The following is a 25,978-nucleotide window of genomic DNA, read 5'->3' on the forward strand; positions in this document are numbered from 1 at the left end:
TTTTGTTTTTTTTTTTTTTTTTTTTTTTTTTTTTTTTTTTTTTTTGTGTTTTTTTTTTTTTTTGTTTTTTTTTTGTTATTAATTTTATCACTAAGATAATGACATGTTGAATGTGCTTTGTTACGTGCGATTTTCCACTAGGCTCATTCCCACAGCCGTTGATTTTTTTCCACTTGAACCGATGTCCAAGGTCATGAAAGCACCGAATGATAAAAGAACCGTACGTAATGATGAAAGGTAAAAGCACCAAATGATAAAAGAGCCGAAGTGCGGCAAAAGCCGCTCAACTATGCTTACATATCTTTTTTTCTAAAGTGTCTATAAAAAATCAAAATTAAATGGTTTTACATATTTCATATAGAACCACAATACAAAAAAATGATGAAACAAGTTATTTTTAAAAAATTAGATTGCAAACCATAAAACAGCAGTTCAGGGCCCAGCTATTCTCATACTGGAAGACGACATTTATAACCGGATGCAAATGTTCATGTCGATTGTGCACCACAAACCAGCAGCACCTGGTGAACTCTTCTTCATATCACAAAATGGCCAAGACATAAGACCCTGCCAGGATATGACCAGGTTATGGCACCACCTGGGAATAAGGTGCGACAAAACAGTCAATTGCACACACTTTCACAAACAAGTTGCAACCATGGTAAGACTTACTTCATTATGTAATTAATTTGTGCAATTTTACAAGATCTTTCATTTAGATTAAAAACATAATAAATTAGCTCTATTTATACTGTGATCAATCCATTCTCTTTTTAAAATTGACTTTTGATGCTATTTTAAGTCAGGTAAATCCTTTCTTCTTTTTCCATAATTTGGTTTCTTTATCTATAAATCACATTGAAGCTGCTTTTTACATAAAAAACTTTATTACTTAAGAACTGTATTACTGGGGAAAACCACTTAACAGTTTCCCCCGTTCTAATTCCTTATTTCGTATTTCACAGTCATGGCGTCAAAATAACAAAGAAAAAAGCAGAAGATTGGTCGCAGGTTACCTTTAACCTCTTTTTCCTTTATTTAATCTATATTTACTTGTTTCTTTCCTCATCTCTATACCTTATCATTCACAACATTTTTAGTTCTTTTTCAGCTTTGCAATTAAGTTCTATGTACTTACTGTCTATTGTTTTATATTTCATTCCTTCAGTTCTTTTACTTTCTTACTCCTTTTCAGTCTCTTGTTTTCTTTCTTATTCCTTTTAAATCTTTCACTTTCTTATTCCTTTCCAATCTTATTCATTTACTTTGAATTCAAAATTACATCTGAATGTCTAAATGTTTGAGAACTGTAGCAATTTATTATAAATATTGAATTTGACAATGCCTAGGCACCAAATCAGGAAGTAGAAGATGAAGTAGATGAGGAAGATGATGTAGACGAGGAAGATGATGTAGATGAGGAAGGTGAAGAAGAAGCACAAGAAAATTTCATCTCATTACCGGTAAAGTAAATTTTTTATATTTCATAATTTCTCCCACCTTCCAAAAAAAAAATGTAATTATTTCCAAAATATTTCTATTTCCAATATTTGGAATTTCTTAGGTCCATTGAAAATTAAAATTTTGTTTTCTGATCTTGTATTTTACCATAAAAATCTAATAAAAATAAAACAATGTAGAATCATTGTCTGATTATCTATTTACAACAGTTGAGTCACTGAGTCATGGCCGGCGGAAGCGGGGGGGCCAGGGGGCCCGGGCCCCCCCCCACTTTTTGGCCAAAAATATATAATGTATGGAGATTTTTGTATGATCGGAAATGCAAAAAAAGGAGGGAAGAAGGAGGAGAAGGATGGGAAAGAGAATGTTTATCCAGTACCCGACCGAGTCACATTTTAGGGAGTTTTGATCAATTCCGACGAAATCAGAATTTAGAACAAAATAATTTTTCCTCAATCTGTAATGATGTTGAAAGAATATGTTTGCAATAAATAAAGCTATAACGAAATGCTTATATTCAGTTTTAAAAAACGAGTGTGGCCATATATAACATAAGAGCATTTTTTGTTGAGGTAGGCCAATTTCCTCTAAAAATTGCACATTTTAGGGAGTTTTGATCAATTCCGACGAAATTAGGATTTAAAAAACAAATTTTTTGCGGGCTTCGCGCGCATTTTTTAATGTTAAAGCTTGTGCTTGTTCTCCTTTGCCTTCTAAGTTAGAACACATAGTCCCAAACTTGAGAAAGAAAATTTAAGATAGGTCATTTTACCTAAAAGAAGGGCCTCAATGTGTAATTATTTTGAAAGAATATGTTTGTAATAAATAAAGCCATAAGGAAAATGCTTATATTCTGATTAAAAAAATGAGTGTGGCCATATATAACATAGGAGCATTTCTTGTTGAGGTAGGCCAATTTCCTCTAAAAATTGCACATTTATTGAGTTTTGATCAATTCCGACGAAATTAGAATTAAAAACAAAAAAATTTGTTATGGTTAAAGCTTGTGCTTGCCCTCCTTTGCCTTATTATAAGTTATTAAGTTATTTATGAACATAATAGTCCCAAAACTTGAGAAAGAAAATTTAAGATAGATCGTTTTACCTAAAAGAAGGGCCTCATTGTGTAATGATGGTGAAAGAATAAGCCTATGATTGTAATAAATACTAACCACGATGAAAATGCTTATATTTAGTTTCAAACACACGTGTGTGCCCTATATTAATAATAAAATAAGCCCTATGTCGTATTGTTTTCTATATGGTGGGTGGGGGGGGGTATCACCCAAGACCCCTGTTACGCGCCTGCTTATAAGTGGGGCCCCCCCACTTTGAAAAACGTTCCGCCGGCCGTGTGAGTAACAAAAGAACAATGCACTCTTGACCTATTTTCCAAATGTCGCAAAGTTTATCTTCCTAAAAGTTTCAGTGCTTTTTGGTACACTATGAAATTATATTTCACTCTACCATTAACAAATTGAACATACTTTTATTTAAGCTTCAGTTTGTTGCATATTCATTGCGACACACAGGACCTTTAATTAATTAATTTTTATTATTTACAACAGAACTGCAGACGACCAAGAACCAACTACACCGATATGGACTTGGGCCTTCTTAAAACATTGTTTGAAGGCCTAATGAAGGAGAAGATAACAAAGGCCAAGGTTAGTACAATGCAAATTTAAAGATGCTCTTCAAAACAATAACAGAAATATTTGGATTTGCAATGACCCAGTGCACTTTTAGGCTGCCTAACATTCAAAGTGTTAAATATTCTTGCTCCAGTTACTCGGCAGAGCGCCACATTCTTATGCTAATTAATCAGTTTAACAATTAGCGACAGTAGGCTGTTTTGTGATGGAAAGCCTCATATTATGTCATTGAGTCCTATGTCCAGGGCCACTGGGGGGGGGGCAAGGGGAAAGATATCTGGGACCCAAGCTCACCAGGGGAGGGGCCATATAAATTGCCGGTAGCATTACTTTTTTAAAATATTTTTCCAAAAAAAAATTTACTATCATAGGCCCTCAATAATGACATGGGTCCCCTAATAATTGGCCCCTCCAGATTGACAGGGACACCACAAGAATTTGTTCGCGCCTTCGGCGCAATCCATTCTTAGCTTCATGCTCATGACTGGGGCCCCATACCAACCCTTGCTCTGTTACAGTTTCTCCTCTTGGTGGCCCTGCCTATGTCACTGCAAACCAAAAGCTCCATAATATTAAAGAGATAAAATATTAAAGTATAAAAGTCTATAAAGATTGTGTAATTGTTAAAAAGGGTCATAGTGGGAGTGACTGGCACTGCAATGTTTTGTGATCGTGGTTCAGGTTTTGAAATCCATACTGATACTTTGAATACCACTGTGCTAATTTATTCATTGCAACCATAATAAACTATGTGAAATATCCGAAGGGAGTGAGCCCAAATAAACATTGCATCAAGTAAATTCAAAATGCTCTTGATCTGTGAAAACTCACTGTGGATTTGGTTTTGCGAATGCAAGCAAATAATACAATATTTTTATATATATCTTCTGTCTGTTTCTTTTTATAGGTGTTGTTTTCAGTAACTGTTTATAACAAAACTTATGGAAATATTATTTTCAGGTAATGGAAATCTACAATCAAAACGTATCAATACACCATTTGTCATGGATAAAATCCGAAATATCCAGACACAAAATAAATAGAATGCATAGTTTGGTTAGGATAGGGGTATGCGGGTCATTAGGACCTTAGTGGAGTGACGTCCCTACCCCAGAATGTATAGTTCGGTTAGGATAGGGGTATGCGGGTCATTAGGATCTTAGCGGAGTGACGTCCCTACCCCAGAATGCCTAGTTCGGTTAGGATAGGGGTATGCGGGTCATTAGGACCTTAGCGGAGTGACGTCCCTACCCCAGAATGCATAGTTCGGTTAGGGTAATTTGGATTTTTTAAAATAAATAAATTAAAAAAAATGATGAATGAAACACTTATTTGAAGTATTAATTCATATATATACTTCTCTTATGTGTGTAAAAGTTGTGTTATTTATTAGCATGCTGTTCAACAGTTGATTCATTTATTAGCCCTTTCGTTTATCTTTATTTTCTTTGTTGTTACCGCCCTTTATAATCCGGTCTAATTATACATATCATTTACAATTTATCTTAGTCACTGCTATATTGTTTATCCCCTATTGCTAGTTTGTAAAGCTTTTTTAATCATACGTGTTTATCGCTGAGGAAGAGCACAGGTGTGCTCGAAATATTCGAAATAAAAAATTATCTTATGTCTATTATGTCAATGTATACGACTCTACTTTGTGCATTCGTACTTATTTTATATATATATATATATATATATATATATATAAACCCACTGGAAAAAAAACTAGCGAAATTTTGCTCTGAAAGACCCAACAATTCAATTTCTGGACTCGGATCGGAGTAAATTAAAAAAACTATGGCATTATATTATTAACCTCTAGTTTTGCTATAAATGTGAAAATTGACAATAAACTTAGTTAACTAGTTACTCTTTACTGTCTTTATCAAATTTAAATGAAATGATCATAATGCCAATTTCCAAGATGGCGTTCATCTTGGCGGAGAAAATGGTTAATTTTGTAATATTTATTATATTATTATTATTACTATTACTATTGTTCTGAAAGTACAAATTACAATCTAATCAAAGCAATGTACACATATAGAATATATAAAATACTATTATTTTAATAGTAGTAAATTATGCTTATCTATTATTGTTGAAATCATTAATTATTATGTATATATTATTACTGTATTGTATTTTTGTTATTTCAAAATTATATTTTAATATTAGAATGAATTACATTGTTAGTACTGTTATATAATAATATTATTTATAATATTTTTATTACCACTATTGATATCATTACAGTACTATCATCATCCGTCATCATCCTCATCCTATTCGTCATCGTCATCATCATTCTCATTGTTATCTAATCATCATAATCATCCTTACTATCATCGATCGTTGTAATCATCACCATCATCCTCATCATCATCAATGGCATAGCCAGCTATTGGCACAGTGGGCAGTCCCACACCATTTTCCAATGGGTCCACAAAAAATGGGTCCACATTTTGAAAATGGGTCCAAATTATGTAATTTTATGCATAAAATGGATCCATATTCCTTATATTTAGTTAAATATGGGTAAAATTTAAGAAAATCCAGATATTTAACATTTTTGCGTAAAGTGGGTCCACTCTAATATTGTCCCACACCGTTTGAAAATTGATCGATTGATTGATCCTCATCCATCATCGTCACCCTCAACACCATCTTCACCAATCATTTTTAACATCATCACCATCATCTTTATCCTACTAATCATCATCATCCTTATCCTCATCATCACCAACCTCATCCTTATCCTACTTACCATCATCACTCATTCATCCTCATAGTCCTCATTATCATCATCATTGTCATTATCATCCTCATTACAATCATAATCTATCATCATCATCCATCATCATCTTTGTCCTCATCAACAACCACATCATCATCCTTATTAATCATTATCAATCATCATCCTCATCATGAGGATGACAAGAATGAAGATGAGGTTAAGGGGCAGAGGGGATGTTTCTCAGCATTCGTCATCATTAACCTCATTCATCAACATCATTCTCATCAATCATGCTCATCATTATCACGATCACCCTCATCAACGATCATTATCATCAATCATAGTCATCATCATCCTTATTTTCATCATCATCAAACTCATCATCCAAATCCTTCTTATTGTCATCATTATCCTCACCATCCTTATCAGCATCATTTTCATCATTATCCTCTTCATCATCAGTCACCATCATCATCATGAGGATGATGAAGATGAGGACGACGAGAATGAAGAGAAGGACAAGGGTGAGGATGAGAGGGATGGTTCTCATCATTCATCATCATCATCATTCTCATCAATCATTTTCATCATTCTCATCACCATCATCACAATCATTATCATCATCAATCATAACCACCATCATCTTCTTCCTCACCATCATCCTCATCATCTTTCTTCTCATCATCATCATCAACATCCTTCTTATAATGGGGAATATAATGAGGATGGGGATGACAATAAGGAAGATGATGATGATGATAATAATAATGACATCAGTATATTAAGAATAACAGTACTAACGCTAATATTAATGTGAATTATAAACTATAATTTTTTTTAAACACATAAGAATAATGATATACTATATTAATAATATTATAGAGTAACAACATAATAATATACTAATGATGATGAAGAAAAATGTAGTGTAGAAAGATTAAATTTAAATAGGTAAACATTTCCTTTAATTTTGATTGTCATAGTCTTGGAATTTGGTGTGTTGACGTCGTCATTCCAAATTTGGTTGGGAGGTGGGGAATTCCCGTCTGACAGGCCTAGAATCCCAACATCCGATGCCACAACGAGGTCACCACACCACAAATAATGATTTGCTTCCATATAACATTATTTTGGCTTAAAAGCAAAATTTTGGGCCATACAAAGCTAAAAAAAACTCTCCCATAAGCCCAGGGAAGTTTATTCCGGGACTCTGACCGAGGGTCTAGTCAGCCCTGTGTTTGGACCCACCCTATCAGACCCACTCGGACCACCACTGAACGACTATAATGGGTAAGTGTTTAACTAAGGTCCTGTCAGTTTTCACAGTTATAGAAAAAAAAAAACTAAGTGACTAAAAACATAAACATGTTTCCCATATCCCGATCCAAAAAATGGTATTTTAAAGCAAAATTTCACTATTTCGTTTTATTCCTTTTATTGAGATTGTATTGTACTTTGATAATAAAATTATTTTTACATTAAAAACATAGTTTTTCCCACCTTAATGGACGCCATCTTGGAATTTATCATGATGACGTCATCATTCCGATCAATTTTTAAAAATTAGAGTGATGAGTAACTATTTAGCCAAGTTGTTGTTACATTCCAACATAAATTTATTTCCCCTACCCCCATCTTAAATAGTTTAAAATAGGGTACGGTATTTTAGGTCAAAATTTCAAAGTGCTGTAAAAAAAAATTGCCCAAGCCCTAGGCATGGGGATTTTTTTTTCTGAAACACTATAGGGTATGCTGATTCAGAAAAACCAAAAAATTAATTTTCCTTTACTTTTTTCCCACTAAAGTTCATTTCAGCAGTTTTACAACCAGACTAGTAGTCATATCTGCTTGATTGTGCATCTTTTTGGGCTACAACATTCAAGGTCATCACATTTTCAGATCTATTTTGAAAAAAGTATTGTGGTTAACAACTTTGGAATAATTTGCCATTAAAATGCAGCTTTTAAAGACTGACAGACCGACAGATGGATAGATGGACTGACCGACCGACAATGTTATGATAGATGCGAAAAGTTCATGCAGAAAATTAAGTATGATTGAATTTTTAGGAATCGAGTGGCACTTATTCAAAATTGAGGGGCGCTTAATTAAACGGGGCGCTTAAGACAATTTTCACGATAGGAGGGTGCTTATTCAAACAGGGCCCTTATTCGCGCCAGTACGGTATGTTAAATATTTGAGAAAATTATCATGTATTGTTAGATTAGGAGTCGAACTTCGATGGCACAAGCTATTTTTTCCTCCTTTTCACCGATTTGTGAATAAATTTGTATTATACCGAATGAACTTTACAGATCTTCACAGCAATAATCGAAAATACTCAACAATTCTAAAATACCTCAGTTGACTTGACGAAAAAAAGGCAGACACACCTGCATAACTGTATGATTTCAAGACGATCCATATTGGTATGGGAAATAGCTAGAAATCAGACTAAAGCTGCAAAATTTATCTCACCTGATATGTATATGTCCGACATCGAACATGCTTTTGTGACCAATCTTTGTACTTCTTACATCTTATCAGTTGCTTTTTTTGAAGCTTATTTATATCAATGTTTGGATTAATCTTTAAGATTGACTCCTGCAGAGTCTTGATGTATTGTTATTTATTTGTTAACGTCATTATATTTATATCTGAATTTATAGCCTGGTTGTAAAACTGCTGAAATGAACTTTAGCGGGAAAAAAGTAAAGGAAAATTAATTTTTGGTTTTTCTGAATCAGCATACCCTATAGTGTCTCAGAAAAAAAATCCCCATGCCTATGGCTTGGGCAATTTTTTTTACAGCACTTTTTACAGAAATTTTGACCTAAAATACCCTATATTAAACTATTTAAGATGGGGGTAGGGGAAATAAATTTATGTTTTTGGTCACTTTTACATATAGTGTGGATATGAAATGTAGCAACAACTTGGCTAAATAGTTACTCATCGCTCTCATTGAAAAATTTTATCGGAATGATGACGTCATTATGACAAATTACAAAATGGCGTCCATTATGGTGCGAAAAACTACTGGTATGTTTTTAATGTAAAAATAATTTTATTATCAAAATACAATACAATCTCAATACAATATTATAATTACAAGAATAAAAAATATGTATATATAATTAATGAACTACTACAAAGTTAACCCAACGAAAAAAACGAAATAGTGAAATTTGCTTTAAAATACCAATTTTTGGATCGGGGTATGAGAAACATGTTTATATATTTATTCACTTTTAGTTTTTTTTATTTTTGTAACTGAAAACTGACAGGACCTTAGTTAAATACTTTACTCATTATAGTCGTTCAGTAGAGGCACCAGGGTGTCTGATAGGGTGGGTCCAAACACAGGCCGACTAGACCCTCTGTCCCTTGGAATAAACATCCTTGGGCTTATGGGAGAGGTTTTTTTTAGCTTCATATGGCCCAAAATTTTGCTTGAAAGTCAAAATATTAGGGATTGGCAATCAAAATAATGTTATATGGATAAGCTAATCATTACTTCTGGTGTGGCGACCTCGTCATGGCATCGGACGATGGGAGTCTAAGCCTGCAAAGCAAATCAGAAAGATGACGTCAACACACCAAATTAGACTATGACAATGAAAACTAAAGGAAATGTTTACCAATTTAAATTTAATTTTTCTACACTTTATTTTTCTTCATCATCATTATAATACTATTATGTTGTTACTCTATAATATTATTAATATAGTATTTTATTATTCTCATGCGTTTAAAAAAAAAGTTATATTTTATTAGTAATTCACATTAATATCAGCGATAGTACTGTTATTCTTACTATAACTGATGTCATTATCATCATCATCATCATCATCTTCCTCATTGTCATCCCCATCCTCATTATAATCCCTATTATAAGGAGGATGTTGATGATGAGGAGAAGAAAGGTGATGAGGATAAAGGTGAGGAAGAAGATTTGTGATAATGTTTGTGATGATGGTGATGAGAATGATAGAAAATGATTGGTGAGAATGATGATGATGATGAATGATGAGAATCATGCCTCTCATCCTCACCCTCGTCCTCATCTTCATTCTCGTCCTTCTCCTCATCATCATCATCCTCCTCATGATGATGATGGTGACTGATGATGAAGGATAATGATGAAAATGATGATGGTAATGATGACGATGATGATGACAGTAATCAGGATGATGATGAGGATGATGATAATAATGAGGATGGTGGTAATGATGATTATGATGATGAAGATAAGAATGATGATGAGGAGGATGAGGATGATGTGGTTGATGAGAAGGCAGATGATGAGGTAGATGATGATGGATGATGATAAAGGAAGAAAATTATGCTGATAAGGACGGTGAGGATAATGATGATAATAAGGAGGATTAGGATGAGTTTGAAGATGATGAAGATAAGGATGATGATGATTATGATTGATTCAATTCAATTCAATTCAATTTATTATATCATTTGCAATGCATACATTACATCACATAGAAAATATTGTGACTCTATTTAACATGGACCAACATCCAAGTCGGCAAACAATGAACAAATGGAAAAACAGTGAATTATCAGAGCAACGGACACAATGAAATGCTATTGTATTGCATTGAGGGCCCGGATGGCTGACGGAAAGAAACTCTTTTGGAACCTGCTCGTTCGAGCATAAATTGACCGATATCTTCTCCCACTGGGGAGCAATTCAAAGAGAGAGTTACCAGGGTGTGTTGGATCTTCAATTATACATTTTATTTTTTTAAGCATTCTGGCATTAAATATTTCCTCAATATCATCCTCATTGTGACCGATTATACGAGAGGCATATTTAACAATACGTCGGAGGTCATTTCGGTCAGCCTCGGTGGTGCCACAATACCAAACAGCAATGGAGTATAAAAGAACGCTCTCAATAACGGACTTGTAAAAAATAGACATAATATTTCTACAGACCCCGAAAGACTTAAGTCTCCTCAGGAAGTAGAGTCGCTGTTGCGCCTTTTTAATGCACTTAGTTGTATTTTCTCGCCATTTCAGATCGTTAGTTAAATAGATTCCTAAAAACTTAAATTTATCTACCATTTCCACAGAAGTGCCATTTATTCTAAAATCTATGACCATTTCTTTGGTCTTATTTACGTTTAGCAGTAGACCATTTTGGTCGCACCACAAAATTTAGGATGAGGATGATTGATGAGAATGATGTTGATGAGGTTTTGCGTAGGCCTACGCAAAAGCTCCAAAATCGAAGTTTAAAACTGTTATTCAACGCTCTGATTTCGAAAACTCGATTTTTTTTTCGATCTCGGAGGTTTTGCATACATGGTCTACGCAAAAACTCCAAAATCGAAGTTTAAAACTGTTATTCAACGCTCTGATTTCACATTTTAGTAGTTCACTGACTAAATGACAACAAAAAAAAATAAATTGGTTACATTACACTGCATATCTCTTTGAATAGAATCACAGTTTATTGATATTAAATATTTGAAATATATAACAGATAATATAATAATTTCAATCAATGAGCCTATTCCCATTACCCATTGATGGAATTGAAGCCCATCTCGAATTGAAGCCCCATTTTTAGTTTGCATAATTAGCCTCGAAAAGGAGCCCATCTCAAAAAGAAACCCATGGGCTTCATTTCAAGATTGCATAGGCTTCTTTTTAAGATATACAGTCACATACAGTGAATTTCAGAAAAAATAACTGAAAAACAAGCTTGGTTTATACAGTAGTTTAGGTGATTTAATGTCAGTTAGATACACTCTATGATACATATTGATGTTATAGTTGCCATGTTTATTGTTTTATAGTAACAATTTATGGCATTCATTTTGATTAGAAGTCCCCTCTTTATTTTGCAAAAGTAGTCTCGAAAAGAAGCCCATCTTAAAAAGAATCCCATCTCGAAAAGAAACTCATCCAAAGTTCGCAAAGAAAAAAGAAAGCCCAGGGCTTCAATTCGAGGTTTTAAGGTATTAGTCTTACATTTAAGCATATATTGAATGCATCCTTGCCTGCCATACTTTCTCAAACTTTTTATATTATATTGCAATAAATATATAAGATTTGATAAAAAAAAAATTAAAGGTGGCTTTATGTAATAGAATGTGGGTATAGATAATAATAGTTAAATTTTTAAAAACTTACTGCCTTAGATATTTGGCGTTTTCTTTTCCTCCGGAGATTGCATTGAATTCTGCAATGGTTTATTCGGCTTGTCGGCGTTTGTGCTGTCTGCTTGTAAGCAGGTACTCCTTGAAGTCGCTCTGAGATTCTAGTAAAGTAAAAATAAGTAAATTTTTACAATAATGTGTGCCTTTGCTTATCGGATACCAAACACTTTTGGATGAACAACTTTTCTCCCAATAAAGTCCCACTGTGTAAGTAGCCAGTATTTGAGCGTGGTGAACATTTCGTCCAGGTAATGGGAATAGGCACCTTACCCAATGATGTACATTGTTTTATCTACTATGTGAATTGTTGCGTCTTTTTTTTTTTTATTTAAATTTTTTTTTGTAATATAAAATTTAAGGAAGATTTAGAGTTCATAAAAGTTGTATACATATACTGCATAGAACTTGTTCAATTTATATAGTATGGTTTGTTTTCAATAGTATATTATCGTGTTATCAAATGTATAGCAAGTTTTGAGTACACTATAGGAAATAGAAGCCGAAACAGCCATTATTTGTGGAAAACAAATTTGCCTGAAATCTGCAGGACAATGGCTTTCTTTGAAGGAAAAAATGGTTACTAAGGTTGCTATGTTCTATAGTGTATGAAGTTACTCGATTATAATTGCTGTAAAAGTCAGTTGTGACGTCCATCATCCTTTAATCAAACTGCTGGTTGTAGACCTGGTTGCTATAATCATAAACCTATAGTGCTGTCTGTGGCCGTGGTCGGTTGCTTAGTGATTACTGTTCCTGTGCATTAGCTGCACGTATAAGAATGATTTGCTAGTAGTACATGCACAGCTCTTTGTGATACGAAGATTTTGAATAAAATGGTTGTGGTTAATGAAGTTTACTAATGGTTATTAGGTGGCTTATCCTCCGGTAAACATTTCTTTAATAGAATGAAATGTACTGTAAATATTATTCTGAATTATTTTAGCTTTATTTTTTTTTTTCAGTTATTTAATGATTCAATTACCTTGTTATCTCATAAACATTATGCCTTTCTAAGCCTTGCCTAGGATGGTCTAACCTTCATTCATGTATATCCAGCACCGTAGAGAGAAATGTGTTAGGTTTGCTGTGTGCGTTCAGCTTGGCTTAGCAATTAAATATTCCTTTGCGATGTACTATGATAAAATCACCCCAAGTTTGTGCTTTTTTCACTCAAGACATAAAAAATTGCAGGCACTATATCTATATAGTGGTCAGTCAGGGATAGGAAAGTAAGTACAAGTAAAAGTGATGACCTCACCACTTATAAATTTTTTATTTTTTGAAAATGTAATCATTGATAGTGTTTTAGGGTTTAAAATCATACCTTCAACAGGCAACTTAACACTTCCTTTTTGCTTTTTTGTATTCTTCATCATTTTTCTATAAATTAAAAAAAAATGTTGGTTTATGATATTTCTTTCATGATTGATTTATCTTTAATGATTAATTTTTTAACATGCAAGTGTGCACAAAATGATTATTCATAGTAAAACAAGTTCTCGTAATCTCAAAAGACCTGATGAGGGCAGTATATAGAGGCAGCAGAGTATATTGGCCCAAACGGCCACCGATACTAAAAATATTTATTAATCAATAAGCTGAGTGTTTCTAGAGCTCGTCCTCGGAGCTAAAAATAAAATGAATTCACAATTAAAAAAAAAGAAATCAGTATAAAATCAATATAATGATGATTACTGTTAGGCTAAAAAGAAATGTTAATGATATTGATAGATTTTGTGAAAATGTGTTTTCATTAGATGTGGAAAACCATTTGTTAAATACATACCAAATTGACAAAATTGTATTAAAAATCATGATATAATTGAAAAATGGTATCATTGGAACTTATGTACTCTAAAAGATAAAATGGACCATGAAAATTTTAAAAAATATATTTGTATTTACTGGCCTATACAATACCTTCAGATCGTGGCATTTTTGTAGGTGCCTGTCTAGTCTAACGACAGCGGCATGGCATAAGCCGCATTGTTTCATTTCTGGCCTTTTCCTAATAAATATAAACATAAAAATCACTGATAATAACTTTTTTATGTATCTGTAATGTTTCTACTGTAATACATAAACTCAAATATTTTCATACATTGCTTTTTGTTATGATTAGGCACTTGACATTTTAAGTACATTCAGTGTGGAGGAATATGGGATGGATAAGAGCTTAAGATGGTTGTGAAAAGTAAGTTTACAAAATATTATGCCATGCTCTATAATACTTGCCCTAGTTTTACATTAAGATCTCGATTGAATTGAAAACAGAGAAAGTGACTCTCTAGATAAGACCACTCCTAGAAAGTTCACTAAAAAATCACAACGAAAAGTAGTAGACAAAAGCTCCCACTGGGAGCCTATTTTTTTAAAAATAATTATAGACATTTTCTATTTACAGCATTGTAAAAATTAAAATTAGAATACTCACTTCAATTTTAAGGTGGCCATGCATATTTTTTTGTGTGTTTCAATAACGTTATGAACTTCACGCACATGGCATGGGGTGTATACTGTTTTTTTTCCACATAGTGGGCACTCCTAAAAAATAATACAGTTGCATAAATATTGCAATTGTTTATAAGTTTGAATATCAGATAGTATATTAAGTGTACATACACAAGAATGAATACGGTGCTATATCTTATACACATCACAATTCACCAAAATTAATTACACTTATTTAATGACTGGTAATACTATATATTTAATTTAAAGTGTTAGGTTAATCTTTACACCTGAACCTGATCAAGTAAGCACTTGTATTTATTATTTGGACCAATATATTTATGAAATCGGTTTGTAATTAATTTTCAAATACTAAATTAAAAATAAGCAAAGCATCTTCAAAATGTTCACCTTTTTTCCTGTGGAATTTTTTTTTTCCCTGAAATAAAAAGGAATTGTATAGTTAATACTAATATGCAAGATAATAAATCTTATATTTTCAAATATATATTTCAATAAATAAAATTAAAACAATAAATATTTTGCATTTTTTCAATGGGATTTAATTTACTCTGCACCACCTCCTTGAATTTAACATCACATCTTTCAATGAAACATTCTGTCCCAATATATTTATTATTTGAATATTATATGTAATACTATTATTAATTAATGTGTACAAATCCTTATTTATTACACTACATAACATATTATAAGTATTCATTAATTAAATCATCCACTAAACGCTCAAGCATAAAATTCACCAATAACTATCATGTTCCAGTCACATTTTGACTAAATCCATTAAATTATCAAGCTATTCAGATATAAAATTTGGTTACTTACACTTGTTTTTTGCATATTTCAATGGGATTTAATTTACTCTTGAATTTAACATCACATCTTTCAATGAAACATTCTGTCCCAATATATTTATTATTTGAATATTATATGTAATACTATTAATTAATGTGTACAAATCCTTATTTATTACACTACATAACATATTATAAGTATTCATTAATTAAATCATCCACTAAACGCTCAAGTATAAAATTCACCAATAACTATCATGTTCCAGTCACATTTTGGCTAAATCCATTAAATTATCAAGCTATTCAGATATAAAATTTGGTTACTTACACTTGTTTTTTGTGGACTTCATTTATATGGCTTTCAATATCGACAACCTTCAAGCCACACAAAGTACAGCATATCTATAGCAAAACAAAACATTTATAAATTAGTTTTAATTAATTGTAGTTCATCAGATTATAGTACAATCAAATCAAGTCAAAACTAATTTTTCGTCTTTGTAGCTTCCAGCTAAATTGCAACTGATACTGATACACTTACATGTATGACATAAAATAAGAAATAACATGGTTACAACTACAATTAAATAACAAACAAAAATGATGTGTAGTACATAACGTATATCAGTAAATTGCATAAATTTCAATCACCACAGGGCAATATCATAGCCAGCTATTGGGACAGCCGAACACAATTTCCTAAGTCGTCAAGAATGGGTTCATATTTTTAAAAATGGGTCCAATTTATGCAGTTTTATGCATAAATAAGTCCACTTTTTGAAAAATGGGTCCATATTTAGCCTAAAATGCGTAAATTTTAAAGAGAATGGGTCCAGATTTTTGCGTAAAATTGGTAATCTTTTAAGAAAATGGGTCCACGTTATTTTAATTTACCGTACTTGCACGAATAAGCACCCCTCTTGAATAATCACCCCCATTTAATTTGAATAAGCACTCCCTCAATAATATCAGAAGATTTTCTTATTAGCAAGTCAATAATCCAATCAATCCTGGGACTGTGGTTTTTGGCATGATTTGAGCTGCAGAGTGGAAACATATTCTTCTTTAGGTCAATATCAAAATGAGGATATTTCTCTTAGGCAGATGAGAGCCCCGATTCCTGGACAGACAGTATATTTCCAACTTTATTCTTTTTACATATTTGTCTATGCCTAGTCCTACTCCTCTTTTTCTTTTTCTGACCTTTAGCACATTCTCATCTGAGTTTTCAAGAAAAAATACAATGATCCTGCCATCCTGCTAATTTCAATCAAAAATTGCCTCTTGAATTTAATAATTTCCCATAAGAACCCCTGCTTTTCATCTATTTCCATAAGCGCCCAATCAATTTCCACTTTGTTTTCCTAAGTGCCCCGTTCGAATAATCGCCCCTCAGAAAGTGCAAAAAATGTTTTAAGCGCCCAGGCGCTTATTCGCGTGAGTACGGTACACGTAAAGTGGGTCCGTCCTGATATTGTCAAGCGCTGTTTGAAAATCCTGGCTACGGCTTTGACACAGGGCTTTCCACTGGTATTTATCAAGGGCCAAGGTGTTACCATGGCTGTAAAAATAATTCTGTGCACTATTCATATAAGAGTAAGGGATTCTCCTGGACCATAGTGTAACTGATCATGTGGTGGGCACTGCTGTTTACTTTTCAATTGCTGTTATCAATATTCACTATTAAGAAATCAAATAATGTTTCAACTGTTGGTACAATTTACATAAAATTTTCCTATTAAATATGATTTTTTTTTCACCATTTCTTCTTCTGACAGATCCTGACTCATCACTTCTTCATCTGATAGATCTTCACTAAAAAAAAAAAATTGTAAAATTTAAAAGTATTTTTTGAAGTTTTGTATTCTTTATATGTGCATTAAAAAATACTGAGTTTTGTAGTGTTCACCTGGATGTGATTTATTTTATAAATTAAATGTGACTTGATGCAAAACTGGCTAAGCAACTGGTTATCAGTGAAAAAAAACTTGTCTGTGGTGTGATTGCAAAAGAAACAAAATTATAATTCTAGAAAAAAGGAACTTTAACATTAATTACCTATGCTCCTCTGAATTGATAATACCTACTTCTTTGGTTAGTTTTAACTTACCCATTTTCAATTTGTTTGAACATTTTCTCAACCTCATTTAACTGCAAGAAATGTGCAATAAAGAATAAATGAAAAATAACAATAGCAGCTTATATGGTCAGTGCATTTATTATGGAAATAATAAAATGATCACATAGTCCATGTTAGCATATCATCATGGCAGTATCATTTTGAAACAAAAGTCATATATTTTTGACAACTTTTTAAATATTTTATGTATTACATTGTTTAAAAATGCATTGCATAATTTTATGTTTTAGATTTTAATTATCAAAAACAACATCAATTAGGTGAATTTGTTTAATTTTAATTATTCTCTTAATTTGATATAATAAAACAAGTTAATTATAAACAGATTTACTTTACCTCTTCATCCATGATTAAGAGTAACTGAAAAAAAATGTCAGACAAACATGGTTAAAAAGAATAGTTTACTAATACATTTACTAATACAATTTCATGGCAAAATAAGTACCAAGTGGGACCACAAAGATACTATGTTTAAACTTACTTGTTCTTAAGGTATATTTAAAAAAATATTTCTCAGTGTTATTCAGTAATTTCATGTATGATTTAAGTGATTCTACACTATTTATATTTTTTTAGATATTAATTTTGCTATTTCAAAGGTTTATCATAATAAATATTTAAAGGAACAAGCTAAAAATGAAAAAATGAAAACTTTTACAGTACAACTGGCATGTCGGTTTGTACAAGAAACCCTAGGGTTTTTCCTTAATTCCATAATGAGAAGTGATGTTGAACTTGCACTAAAAACAAGCCATTAAAAAGTATGAAGTAAAAAACACATGAAAATCAAAAATACTAAATACTACTAAAGAAAATTATGAAGTTATTAAAAACAATGAAAATCAACTTAACGAAATAGTGAAATTTGCTTTAAAATACCAATTTTTGGATCGGGGTATGAGAAACATGTTTATATATTTATTCACTTTTAGTTTTTTTTATTTTTGTAACTGAAAACTGACAGGACCTTAGTTAAATACTTTACCCATTATAGTCGTTCAGTAGTGGCACCAGGGTGTCTGATAGGGTGGGTCCAAACACAGGCCGACTAGACCCTCTGTCCCTTGGAATAAACGTCCTTGGGCTTATGGGAGAGGTTTTTTTTAGCTTCATATGGCCCAAAATTTTGCTTGTAAGTCAAAATATTAGGGATTGGCAATCAAAATAATGTTATATGGATAAGCTAATCATTATTTCTGGTGTGGCGACCTCGTCATGGCATCGGACGATGGGAGTCTAAGCCTGCCAAGCAAATCGGAAAGATGACGTCAACACACCAAATTAGACTATGACAATGAAAACTAAAGGAAATGTTTACCAATTTAAATTTAATTTTTCTACACTTTATTTTTCTTCATCATCATTATTATACTATTATGTTGTTACTCTATAATATAAAAATACTGAGTTTTGTAGTGTTCACCTGGATGTGATTTATTTTATAAATTAAATGTGACTTGATGCAAAACTGGCTAAGCAACTGGTTATCAGTGAAAAAAAACTTGTCTGTGGTGTGATTGCAAAAGAAACAAAATTATAATTCTAGAAAAAAGGAACTTTAACATTAATTACCTATGCTCCTCTGAATTGATAATACCTACTTCTTTGGTTAGTTTTAACTTACCCATTTTCAATTTGTTTGAACATTTTCTCAACCTCATTTAACTGCAAGAAATGTGCAATAAAAAATAAATGAAAAATAACAATAGCAGCTTATATGGTCAGTGCATTTATTATGGAAATAATAAAATGATCACATAGTCCATGTTAGCATATCATCATGGCAGTATCATTTTGAAACAAAAGTCATATATTTTTGACAACTTTTTAAATATTTTATGTATTACATTGTTTAAAAATGCATTGCATAATTTTATGTTTTAGATTTTAATTATCAAAAACAACATCAATTAGGTGAATTTGTTTAATTTTAATTATTCTCTTAATTTGATATAATAAAACAAGTTAATTATAAACAGATTTACTTTACCTCTTCATCCATGATTAAGAGTAACTGAAAAAAAAATGTCAGACAAACATGGTTAAAAAGAATAGTTTACTAATACATTTACTAATACAATTTCATGGCAAAATAAGTACCAAGTGGAACCACAAAGATACTATGTTTAAACTTACTTGTTCTTAAGGTATATTTAAAAAAAATATTTCTCAGTGTTATTGCAGTAATTTCATGTATGATTTAAGTGATTCTACACTATTTATATTTTTTTAGATATTAATTTTGCTATTTCAAAGGTTTATCATAATAAATATCTAAAGGAACAAGCTATAAATGAACAAATGAAAAATTTTACAGTACAACTGACATGTCGGTTTGTACAAGAAACCCTAGGGTTTTTCCTTAATTCCATAATGAGAAGTGATGTTGAACTTGCACTAAAAACAAGCAATTAAAAAGTATGAAGTAAAAAACACATGAAAATCAAAAATACTAAATACTACTAAAGAAAATTATGAAGTTATTAAAAACAATGAAAATCAACTTCACGACTAACACAACGTAAGTGAGACTTGAACTATAATTGTCAACCCTGCATTTTTAGGTAATGTACCTTGAGTAGTATCTTGGTAATTCAAACCCTCAAATTCACACCGAAATCTGTACTGAAATTTAATAATCTTTTTCCTTGTAACTTGTTTAGACTTTTAAGTCAGTAGATCAGTTCTTGATAAGTGTGGCCTAAGACGTTTTCATTTGAATGGTCCTCATATCTACACCCTACTACTGTATATACAACACAAATCAAAAGCTGTATTTAAGAGAGAACTAAATATATTTTTATTAAAGTAAAATTACCATTATCTCTTTGTATATTTATGTATTAAATAAATTCTTTTGTGTATTTATGTAATAATTTATGTTACTGGTAACTTAATTGCAAAAAAGTTATCACAAAGGCTAACTCAAGAATAAGATATCTTTACCATCAAGCCTCGTGCCTTGACTCTTATTGTGGGAAAATGTTATACACGTCGTTGTTATACCTTTATTTGACTATGCTTCCTCGTCATGTTTTTCAGGTATTGAGAAAAAAAATTAATGATTAGATTGCAAACAACTCAAAACAGTATGATTCGGTTTATAAAAAACTTAGGTCTGCAGTCCCATATTGGCCAAATTCAATTAACTGAAATTGGTATTCTTAACGTTCAAGACAAAGTTAATTTTTTTTTTAATTTCTCAAAATATTTGTCCAGTGTATTTAAAAGAAAACTTGGAAAGAAAACCACAATTATAAAACAAGAAATAGCTCTCTTAATTATAGAATACCATACGTTACTTCAGTGGCATCTACAACTTTCTTTTTTAATGCAATAAAAAAGTGTAACTCCTTGTCGTTGAAAATTAAATCTTGTCAAGTCCTCAAAACTTAAAAAAAAAAAAAACTTAAAAATTACCTGAATAACTGTGCTTTGGCTGTGAATGAGGGAGATGTTATTACTTGAATTTTTATTGTCTTATTCCATTTTTGCTGTTTTTCTTTTTTTTTATCGGACCCCTATTGGAAATAAGTCCTATGACTTTATGGGCATTCCGGGCATTGTTTTCGTTTCTTGCAAAATTTTAATATTTCTGTGTGTCATCTGTAATTTGTTTTATGAACTTTTTATCGATTGTATGTATTTTGTATGTGTTGTGTATATTTATTTATTTTTTTGCATTGTAATGGCATATTTGTTAAGTTGGGAAAAATTCATAATTATCCCCTATAATACATTAAATAATGCATTGGTTTTGTGTGCAAGGGGCTAGACTTGATTAGTGTTTACACTATTTTCCAGCTCCTTCCTATATTGATTTATGTATTTATTTACATTTAAGATTATTTATACTTATTGGAAAGTAAAGTTGAAGCTAACAAATGAAGTTGAAGTAATCTTAAACAAGGTTTCTGTAAGGGACATTGGTCTTGATGCATTGATGGTAGGTGGGTTTTTCTGGTAGAGGGATTACATTGGCACATTTCTATTGATTGGGGACAATGCCATATTTAATGGAACAGTTGATGATATTTATGACTCAGGCCCGTAGCCAGGTTCTTCCAAGGTGGGGGGTTGGTTTTCTGGGTGTGAGGTCCGACGGTCGAAGCCCTGGTGGGATCGGCGAAACTCCCAAAGCAAGGGGATTTTTGTGCTTTATGGGTCTAAATAATGCTATAAACAGACATGTTTGAAAAGGTCTTTGTCCAAGTGGGTCTGCAGTGCATTAGTTGGGTTGGAGGACTTATTTGGGAAATTTGAAGAGGGGGGTTCGCCAGAAAAGTTGAGGGTTTGCAAGAAAAGGGGGGTTCCCCCGAACCATAAAACCCCCACTGGATATGGGCCTGTGACTGGACGACTTATTGTATATTCTATAATAACCCTATTCGATATCCTCTCTTTTCTCCCAGGTTTAGCAACTAACCCCTTGTTTAATTTATTAAACACAACCCAGGGATCGAATTGAGACGGTGGCACATGATCAGGTAAATAGGCTGCGATCATTATAAAAAATGTTGAAATCATCAAAATCTTACATTGCTTGTCATCGTTCATTAGGTCATAATTGCTACAGAATCGTACAACGATGTTTTTGGATGTATTGAAATGTCACATGAGGCAAAAGTTCTAGCAGAAATGGTCTATAGTGAGCTGTCAGGTGGTTGAGAGTGAGCTGTCAAATTGTCCAGAGGGAGCTGTCAGCAGCTCCATAAACTTAACTTTAATTAGTTTTAAGAATGTCCATTGGGAGTTAACAAGAGAGTCCTGGCCAGCAACATAGCCATTGGAATGTAAACAGTAAACCCATTACAATCACTCACTTCATCTCTTGGGCTTCACTGGCAATAAATAACCCATTGTGCTTTAACAAACCAGCAGGACTTATAACCCAAGTTTTTTTCCAGAAGACAGGTGCCATGGACAATTTCTGTTAACAGCCAGAAATGCAGCATGAGGTCGAACCGCAAATGATTATCTGCCCCTTTCCCCCCTCGTTGGTCAATTTATTGATTTATTACCTGCGTATTATACGCATGAAAGTCCATTGGGTGCAGCCTTACCAAAATGGCCAATTCATTCCAATTGGAAAAAATCATATTTGATCCAATTGGAAAATACATCATTGGATTTTGGCACTTTCCAATTGGAAATTACATCATTGGATTTTGGCACTTTCCAATTGGATCCAATTGAAAAATACATCATTGGATTTTGGCACTTTCCAATTGAACTTGTTTCCAATTGGACTTGCTTCCAATTGGATGTTATTAGCTCAATTGGAAAAATTCCAATTGGAAAGTGCCAAAATCCAAAGGGATAAAAGTGGATTTTGGCACTGTCCAACTGGAATTATATCCAATTGGGTATTATAAACCCAATTGGATAAAATTCCAATTGGAAAGTGCCAAAATCCCATTTTATCCCATTGGATTTTGACACTTTCCAATTGGGATTTATCCAATTGGATATTATAAACCCAATTGGGGGTAACATTCCAATTGGAAAGTGCCAAAATCCAATTTTATCCAATTGGATTCTGGCACTTTTCAATGGGAATTTTATCCAATTAGAATTATATTCAATTGGATAACATAAAGAGATGGACACCAATTGGAAAATGCCAGAACCAAATGAGGCTTCAAAGAGGTTGACAAACACTGCTAAATACTGAAAAAAACAAAAGAAAAAAGAAACAATTGTTATTTGCATTTATTTTATTTATTTAAAATACAAAAATGAAATACTGCACAAATATACTTCCCAAAATGTACTCATTGGGAAGTATTTTAAGTAGTGCTAGCGAATGGCTAGAGTGAGGTACTACATGCATATTTAAGTATCCAACTCACCCTTTTTAAATATTTTTTTCCTGGTCGACAGCTTGAAACGCACGCTTACATTTTTGGCGAACAAATTCATTTTTGGAGTGGTCGATATCAAAAACACAAATTGCAATTCCCATAGCCTTGACACTTGTTGGAAAGTTGAAGTTAAAATTTAATGTTTAGTTTCAACAGAAAATACCTGACATCAGATACTTGCAGAGCCTTCGCTTCAAAATTCAGTTAATCTGTTAAAAATAATCAAAAACAATATAGACCTAGACTAGAGATAAAAAGCAGTTTGATATAGTGATACTGATGATATAATAATAATCATTCATTAATTATCAACAATAATTAATTAAACAGTACTACTAGGCCTAGCATGCCTTTATCTAGGACAAGGCCTAGGCCTAGTCTAAAGGCCTAGAGATATAGCCTAGCCTTCCCTATGCTAGGCCTCTGGGCTCACCTAGTACTAAGTATCCCCCTGCTGGCCTAGGTTAGGCCTAGGCCATTAGGGGCCTATAAATCAACAAATTTAAATTAAAAAAATAAAAAAGTTTAAAACAAATATATGAAACAATCTGAATTAGGCTAGGAGAACTAGCCTAGGCTTGGCCTAATCATTACCCTGTTATTATTGAGTTAGGCTGTGCAAGCATAGCCTAGGCTTGGACAGGCCTAACGATATGGCATATGTAGCAGACAAAGCCTAGCCCCACCTAGACAGCCATATCTACCCATCCTGAAGGCCTTCATGCCTAAGGAAGGCTATACACTGCACTATTCTAGGCCCCTCAGGTCACCCATGGCATTTGGTTGGCAATGTTCGATTTTTAAATTCAATTTCTAATTAATCTAAACCAATAATCATTTCAAAAAAAGTCTAAGAAAGGACCAGGCTTAGTATTGTATTAAATAGTTTAGGAATTTGAACACAAAATTGATAAAATACTTACTTTTTATGAACAAAAACAACTCAGAGCAGGACAACCTGTCATATGCTCTCACCCATTGTGCAAAAATGGCGCATTTTAACTTTATAACTTTTATCACGCAGTTGTCCAGAAACCTGTTAATACTGCATTCTGATTGGTCAAATAAATCCCAATTAGAATTAACACAATCCAATTGGATAATTGTTATCCAATTGGAATTTAAAGACAATCCAATTGGATATTTGTTATCCAATTGGAATTTTAAAACAATCCAATCGGATATTTCTCTTCCAATTGGAATTAAAAAACAATCCAATTGGATATTTGCTATCCAATTGGAATTTTAAGACAATCCAATTGGATAATTCTTATCCAATTGGAATTTAAAGGCAATTCAAATGGATATTTGTTATCCAATTGGAATAAGTAAAAATTCCAATTGGATATTTATAATCCAATTGGAAATCTGTTCCAATTGGATTTGGTTTTTTTTTAGTTCAATTGGTATTTGTTATCAAATTGGACTTTAATTGTCCAATTGGATTTTTCCAATTTCTAATTGGTCACTTGTCATCCAATTCATTCCAATTGGATTTATAAAAAAATCCTATTGGACATTTGTTATCCAATTGATCTCAATAGGTTTTTTTCCAAAATTCCAATTGGAATATTTTTTTCTTAATTGGAACCAATTGGATCCAATTCATTCCAATTACAATCCAACTGACTCATATTGAATCCAATTTAATTTCCAATTTGAATGAATTGGTCATTTTCGTAAGGACTGTTCCCAGGGGTGCTAGGAGAAAAATCTGGGTTTGTTGGGAAAACCATGCAACAAGCGAGCACTTAGTGGTGATTGTGTAGTGTTTTGAATAGAAGTGCTTGAGAATATAGACGCTGATAGAATTTAAATCTGAAATTAGCTTTTTTTTTGCAATAGGCCTACGTCACATGCTCTTTTTCTGGATTTTTTTTTTTTTTTTTTTTTTTTTTTTTTTTTTTTTTGGGGGTTCTGGATTTTTTTTTTTTTTTTTTTTTTTTTCTATTTTTTTTGTGGGGATTTCTAGCCCCGGTACTCCACGGACCTGCTCATAATAACAATTAATTGAATAATTTGTTTATAATGCTTATCTATATTGGCTAAGCTTCATTGGAACTTGGATCTATACATTCATGATCAAGCATGGACAACCCAAAAGGTTGCCATTAGGGGTTGCGCCAGTGAGTCGGAGAGATGGCTCCTCTGTTTGGGAGACAAAAAACCAAAATTTGTCAGGGAGAAAAAAATTTACTTGTATATTCCACATAGTTTTACTCTAAAATTGATTAAATATGCCTTTGAATCCCCTTACTTCTCATATTATTGGGGACTTTGCCCTTTGTATTATTTTTTATACGTTTTGAGAGACACATGACCACGCCCACTTTGCCCTACCCCCATCAGGCAAATTATTGATACTCCACTGATTGGTCATTTTTAGTTTTGTATGATCGCTATAAATATTCATGTGATGGAAAATCTGTCTCATTTTTAAAACACAAGTGAAAATAAATGAACCAAGCATATTATACACATGAAAGTTTACTGGGTGCTTGTAAAACTGTACATTTTTCCTAAATTATGAATAAAAACCATATAGTTGTTTTTTAGGTTATCTGCCCCCTTCCCCCTCGTCGGGTATTTTATTACACAATGATTTTTCATAGGACTTTATTCGTTGAAAAGCTACAGGGTAGCCTACGATGTTCCATCATGTCCTTAT

The 25,978-nt window shown here is 32.4% G+C and overlaps 1 protein-coding gene and 2 long non-coding RNA genes across 4 annotated transcripts in view; 1 reads left to right on the plus strand and 2 right to left on the minus strand.

The window, feature by feature from the left end:
• The window catches only part of LOC117120857, a 7,018-nt gene extending 2,340 nt beyond the window's left edge, over positions 1 to 4,678 (plus strand). Inside the window, exons 2-4 of one of the 2 annotated variants that reach the window (XM_033265948.1) lie at positions 1,350 to 1,463; positions 3,029 to 3,127; positions 4,076 to 4,678. In XM_033265948.1, the coding sequence (XP_033121839.1) occupies positions 1,350 to 1,463; positions 3,029 to 3,127; positions 4,076 to 4,207 (345 nt within the window). In that variant the 3' untranslated portion in view covers positions 4,208 to 4,678. Of the gene's footprint in view, positions 1 to 409; positions 755 to 1,349; positions 1,464 to 3,028; positions 3,128 to 4,075 lie in introns of those variants that run through there. The other variant, XM_033265949.1, reaches the window with a different exon arrangement.
• The window catches only part of LOC117120813, a 17,898-nt gene extending 3,850 nt beyond the window's left edge, over positions 1 to 14,048 (minus strand). Inside the window, exons 1-4 of the long non-coding RNA XR_004447436.1 lie at positions 13,961 to 14,048; positions 13,365 to 13,420; positions 12,015 to 12,141; positions 3,024 to 3,097 (exon numbers count right to left, since the gene is read on the minus strand). This is a non-coding gene — a long non-coding RNA (uncharacterized LOC117120813). The remainder of the gene's footprint in view (positions 1 to 3,023; positions 3,098 to 12,014; positions 12,142 to 13,364; positions 13,421 to 13,960) is intronic.
• Positions 14,049 to 17,098: 3,050 nt separating this feature from the next.
• LOC117120810 lies at positions 17,099 to 24,283 on the minus strand. The gene is made up of 5 exons (XR_004447433.1): positions 24,234 to 24,283; positions 23,299 to 23,519; positions 19,437 to 19,460; positions 19,071 to 19,111; positions 17,099 to 17,121 (listed from the first exon to the last, which is right to left on the minus strand). It is a non-coding gene; the product is annotated as an uncharacterized LOC117120810 (long non-coding RNA).
• Positions 24,284 to 25,978: the final 1,695 nt, after the last annotated feature.

This window comes from Anneissia japonica, unplaced genomic scaffold (genome assembly GCF_011630105.1).
Source record: "Anneissia japonica isolate Jap-2015-1 unplaced genomic scaffold, ASM1163010v1 scaffold287965_len1858130_cov191, whole genome shotgun sequence".
Lineage (NCBI taxonomy): Eukaryota > Metazoa > Echinodermata > Crinoidea > Comatulida > Comatulidae > Anneissia > Anneissia japonica.